The sequence below is a fragment of the Eucalyptus grandis genome, chromosome 5 (assembly GCF_016545825.1).
Source record: "Eucalyptus grandis isolate ANBG69807.140 chromosome 5, ASM1654582v1, whole genome shotgun sequence".
Taxonomy (NCBI): Eukaryota; Viridiplantae; Streptophyta; class Magnoliopsida; order Myrtales; family Myrtaceae; genus Eucalyptus; species Eucalyptus grandis.
Window position 1 is genome coordinate 53,445,519 of NC_052616.1, and position 5,282 is coordinate 53,450,800.

Sequence of the window (5,282 nt, forward strand, 5' to 3'; positions counted from 1 at the left end):
GGGTGGTGTTTGTGCACTAGTGCCATAAATAAGTTGGTGCAGCTTCAGCAGTGACAGTGTAAATGCTGAGAAATTTGGAAGAAGACGAAGATGAGAGAGAGGCAGATGGTGAAGCAAGAATTCATGTTTTGATGATTGGATGGCTAAGAAGATACATTCAGAAGATGTTTATTTAGGGTAGTATCAGATTAAAGTTTGGCTATATATGGAACACGAGTCTACATGCAAATCAACTAGATATCCATGATGCAGTTATTATTGGAGGAAGGGGGAAATTATAACCGGATAAAATCAAACGGTATAACAAGATATGGTGAGACTTTGCAGGACTTTGATTATACAAGCCATTTGGGTTGCTCGTGACTTGTTTGACCAAGAGATTTTGTTGAGCAAAAATTAATCCTGTAGTGTTCAGAGCCCATTTGTCTCGACTTCAAAAAACAAAAACTTCCTTCGAAAAATTTGAAAGATTATACATATGCCATCTTATTGTAAGGTGTTCATCTTACGACCATGCCTGTACACATGAAGGCGGCTGCTCATCTAGTTACGACCATCATTATTTTTTCTGAGACCCAATCAATTAAATGAACAAGATGTTAATGTCCATGTACAGAAAATTCACAAAGTTTGGAGTTGTCATTTACATGGTTGCCATAAAAACCTATGAATTCTCTACTTAGTATTTACCTATAATCAGACAGCTAAGACAGATCATGAATTTCAATTTCTGCATGAATTAGCAGTACTTGTTATACCTAGTTCCCATTGTGCATGAGAATCGTGGCAATGTCAAATGTTTGGGTGTCGATAGCCACCGTTCACCGTGGCAACATTGTAGAAGCAGTAATATCGTTGATACGAGAACTTTCTGGCATCGAAAGGCAATCCAGGGGGATGTTTCGCCCAACTGAAAATGCAGGTTGTTTCGGCTGCAAGAGGACAGCAGGTCCACTTTCAAGAAGAACCACCACATCCGTCATGAGAGGCCGGTCTGCTGGATCTTCTTGCACACATAAAAGCCCTATTTGAATGGTTCTACGCACATCAGCCGGTGGAAACGATTTCAGTAGGAAAGGGTCCACGAATTCAAGCTCTCTCCCTTCGTTCCACAAAATCCATGCCTGCACATAGTTTATGTTTATTACTGTGATATGTCGTCTAAGTGATTTCAAATTCTTGCACAATTCAGTTAAAATCGTGATGCAAGTATGCCAGGAGAAAGAACTTTACATATTTCAGCAGCGATGATGCGCGCTTGGTGAGGTGGAAACCACTATTTTTCTTCCTACTGATGATTTCGAGCAGGATGACTCCAAAGCTGAACACATCAGACTTTGCAGAGAATTGTCCCTCCATCGCATATTCTGGGGCCATGTAACCGCTGCTTTGTGCATGGGCAAAAACAAGTCCAATGGAATTTCAAATAAGTGATTTTCTTTCATACATTCACAGAGATTTATTTTCCATTTTGATTTTTCTTTTTTCTTTTTTTAGAATATAAACCACACTATGGATTAAAAAAATTAACAGAGGTGCTTTTCTAGTGTCGTTTTAATCTAAATCGGAAGGCAAGCAATATTTTACGAAGTGTTTTTGGTCCTGCACTGATTCCTAGCTAAATGAAAACTGAAACATATAGACCACAGTTAGGCAGACTGAAGATATCACATACCTCTTTTTGAAAAATTGAACTCAGAAAACTATTCTCAAAATATTTTTAGAGATAAGAACTAAAAGGAAAAAGAAAACTCGACAGAGATGCAAACGACAACAACTGAATGGAAAAATATTAGAAATTGTACGAGGCAGGGGAGGCATAACTTACAAAGTCCCGACAACTCTTCTGGTGTTTGCTACATTCTGCTTCTCTGAGAAAATCCTCGCCATACCGAAATCCGATATCTTCGCAACCATGTCGATGTCCAGCAACACGTTGCTCAGCTTTAGATCTCTATGGATGATCTTCGGCACGGAATCCTCATGAAGATAAAGCAGTCCTCTGGCAATCCCATTAATTATGCTGTAGCGTGCTCCCCAATCGAGCTGCGAACTCTTCATTGGGTCTGAAAAGCAGTAGCTGACACAATTTTCATTGAATGTGTAAAGACAATAGGAGCGTGGTCTACTTGTGAGAGAAAACAGACTATACTGGGACTAACCAGAGAGGAAGACATCGAGGCTTTTGTTGGCCATGTATTCATATATGAGTAGCTTCTCATGTCCATCTATGCCCCAACCCAAAAGCCTCACCAGATTTTTGTGTTTGAGTTTTGCAATGAGCGTGATTTCGTTTTTAAACTCTTCTACGCCCTGCCATGACTTCATCGATAGCCTCTTGACTGCTATTTCGTTTCCATCTGGTAGAATTCCCTGAAACAACTTAAAGATTAGTCATCAGTTTATGTTCTTGTGGGAACCTATTCAACCAAATTGAATATGATCCCATTGAATATTTAACCTTGTAAACAATGCCGAACCCGCCTTGTCCGAGCTTGTTTGTAAGGCTAAAGTTAGCTGTGGCAGCCCTCAGAGTTACCAAATCCATAACAAACATATCATCAGAATATTCTAGATCGCCTCTTGAAATGGATAGTTCAATGGGCCTCGGCAATTCTTGGAGCAATACATTTTCGTCTCTCTCTTCATCTGGGAAACCAAAGAAGAAAACGAAGATCCGAATTCTTGTCATCAACACTGTCCAAGATATCAGCTGGCAACTGAAACTAACTTGTTTGACATACCTCTGGTCATTCTCCTTTTTCGTCTTCGACGGGCAACACAAATCCCAAGGGAAGCTAGCAATGCCCCAGCCATAATACATATGACCAACAAAATTATTTTTTCCTTCCCCAAGCCTACAATGTCACCATCAAATAATTAAGAAATGTTAAAAATCCAATTTCCAACTCCCACAGAGGGAACTCGAGCAGTACTCGAGCAGTCAGGAAGGAAATTTTACTGACTACAAAACTAATAGAAACAGTTGGGATCAGCTCAAGAATCAAGATTTCCAATAGGACTTTCCATCAAGCCGACTAATAAAGAATTACCAAATGTTTTGGAATCTAATCAGGTCAGTAAAATTCTTTACGACAGCTGGTCGATCATCAGGCCAATCCAATCCTTCTGTTGTCATAGAAACTCTGTAGTAAAAAAATTTGCAATGAAAAATTTGTATCTTGCGTATTTTGTACTTAATCTACTATAAGTAGTTGAATTCTGATACATCCATTATATTCAATAAAAACTCAATACGAGAACTTTCATATGAAAAGTTGTTTATTTAGAATGAATCACATGGAAACAAAGGATTTCCTCGTGCATAGTTAATTTTACTATCCTCACTTAGATGACCGAGCTTCAGTACCGCTCAGTCCTCGTGAACAGTTCTGTTTCTCCCGAATAGTAAACTCATGGTTAGTTGACAACTTTTAACAAGATTTTGTTACTATGATATGTGCACTTCTTCATCTGGCTGTTTCCATAAAACTCTCAAACCAGGAAACATACAGAAGATACCTTCAATGGTAGTTTTCCAGATCTAATTTCTAATTTCAGCGGGCATCGGTACTCCGCTACCAACACCACAATCTAAGAAAAGAATCCGAATTAATTACCTTTAGAATGCTGATTATAGAAACGGTAAAGCTCGAACCTCACGTTGCAATATCTGCTGACAACGGTTCCACCTTGATGAGGAGAGCAACACATTCTCAGATCCCCCCAAGCTGACCGCAAACAGTTATTACAATCACTGCCAGAGATTCCTCTTGTACACTGCACGAGGCCATAAACATGTCCCTGGCTCGAGAAATTTGAACTGTCCACCGCAAACATGGACGAAGCCCATGTGGCCTCACTTATAAGACCATCCATCAACTTTATCAGGGCACTGCTCAGCTCTTTCGGATTAGATACGTTCTGCTTCTGATTATTACTATCTGGGTACTGTCCCTGGTAAGTCATCGCGGAAAAGAAATTACTATAAGAATAAGATACCTGGCAATATTCATACCAAATATCAGCATCTTTGTAATTGCACTTATTCATGATCTCTTGGCTTGCAATCCTGACGCAATCCCCACAAGCACTCCTATTCACATCACGCCTGCAAAGTGCTTGACCAAATACAACTTCATCAGTGCCATCCCCAGCAGAACTGCTGAGGAAGCCTTTCTTTGCGGTGTTAGAAGCCAAATTGCCCAGAAGCTGTTCGAGGTTATTCCTGAATGGACTGCCAAAAGTGTAATTGCCATTTTCATGTCGACAAAGCAAATCCAGAAGATTGTCTCCATAAATGGGTGTGACAAAAAACAAAATCGATGCTACGAACAGTAAAAAGGTGACAAGATTCGAATCTCTTGCCATCTTCTTGGGTCGAAACAGCAATTCTAGACCCATGAGAAGGCACTAACTGGGATTGATTTCCGTAAACAACGAGGGAAGAAATTTCCTCTGGAGTTGAAAGGTCCATCGTATGGTGACAATTTAAAATGGTGAAAAGTGAGCAGAGAATCTTCCAGCTGGTCAAGAGTGGAATTATTATAAAATTGCAGCGAAAGAGAGTTCTTTGTTTTACTTTTCCTGGCAAGAAAGCAAAGAGAAGCTTCACCGTTGCATCTTCAATTCTAGACCCATGAGAAGGCACTAACTGGGATTGATTTCCATAAACCACGAGGGAAGAAATTTCCTCTGGAGTTGAAAGGTCCATCGCATGGTGGCAATTTAAAATGTCGAAAGTGAGCAGAGAATCTTCAAGCTGGTCAAGAGTGGAATTATTATAAAATCGCAGCGAAAGAGAATTCTTTGTTTACTTTTCCTGGCAAGAAAGCAAAGAGAAGCTTCACAGTTGCATCTTGAAGTTGACATAAGATGAAAGACTTAGGACACCAACCCAATCCTCATTGCCGAGATTAAGAGTTCGAATCTCTTGTTGCTAAAGTGGCTTAGGCGGGAGGTACTAGTGTTAGAGTCTTGGGTTAGCCTCTTTCGAGATTTACATTTAAATTAGCGGCTTGCGGCAATGCCCGATCGTGCTATCGAGCACCACCGGAGGGTCGTATGATCTCCGAAAAGTGATATCCGACGATTTTCGATCATAAAAAAGAAAAAAAAAAAAAAGACTTAGGAGACCAAGAATATTCATTTTTCTGAAATGGAATTAGACCAACAGGATTTTAAAGTGAAAGAACATTATCCAAATTCATCTTAATACATGTCAAAGTCAAATTAATTAAAAAAAAAAAAACTTAGAATTATCCAAAGACCCATCGTTATTT

At 39.6% G+C, this 5,282-nt stretch overlaps 1 protein-coding gene across 5 annotated transcripts; it reads right to left on the reverse strand.

Moving 5' to 3' along the window:
* Positions 1 to 583: 583 nt before the first annotated feature.
* Positions 584 to 4,818, reverse strand: LOC104447468 (putative receptor-like protein kinase At4g00960). 5 transcript variants are annotated; one of them, XM_039312688.1, is made up of 9 exons: positions 4,583 to 4,815; positions 4,046 to 4,237; positions 3,621 to 3,957; positions 2,745 to 2,858; positions 2,462 to 2,649; positions 2,163 to 2,373; positions 1,829 to 2,066; positions 1,234 to 1,387; positions 584 to 1,124 (listed from the first exon to the last, which is right to left on the reverse strand). In XM_039312688.1, the coding sequence occupies exons 3-9, from the start codon at positions 3,877 to 3,879 to the stop codon at positions 822 to 824; spliced, it is 1,467 nt and encodes a 488-aa protein (XP_039168622.1). In that variant the 5' UTR covers positions 3,880 to 3,957; positions 4,046 to 4,237; positions 4,583 to 4,815; the 3' UTR covers positions 584 to 821. The 5 variants fall into 5 exon arrangements, with proteins under 5 accessions (XP_039168622.1, XP_039168620.1, XP_039168621.1 ...); XM_039312686.1 differs by having other exon boundaries at positions 3,621 to 4,237; positions 4,616 to 4,818; XM_039312687.1 differs by having other exon boundaries at positions 3,621 to 4,237; positions 4,583 to 4,816.
* Between the last annotated feature and the right edge of the window lie 464 nt (positions 4,819 to 5,282).

Excerpts from the sequence above, each read along its gene's own strand:
- LOC104447468 (XM_018874881.2), bottom strand. The coding sequence starts at position 4,404 with ATGGGTCTAGAATTGCTGTTTCGACCCAAGAAGATGGCAAGAGATTCG. Across the intron at positions 2,859-3,620 it reads CTATAATCAGCATTCTAAAG|GCTTGGGGAAGGAAAAAATA; the intron begins GTAATTAATTCG and ends GTGACATTGTAG. Across the intron at positions 1,388-1,828 it reads AGAAGAGTTGTCGGGACTTT|CAGCGGTTACATGGCCCCAG; the intron begins GTAAGTTATGCC and ends CCATGCACAAAG.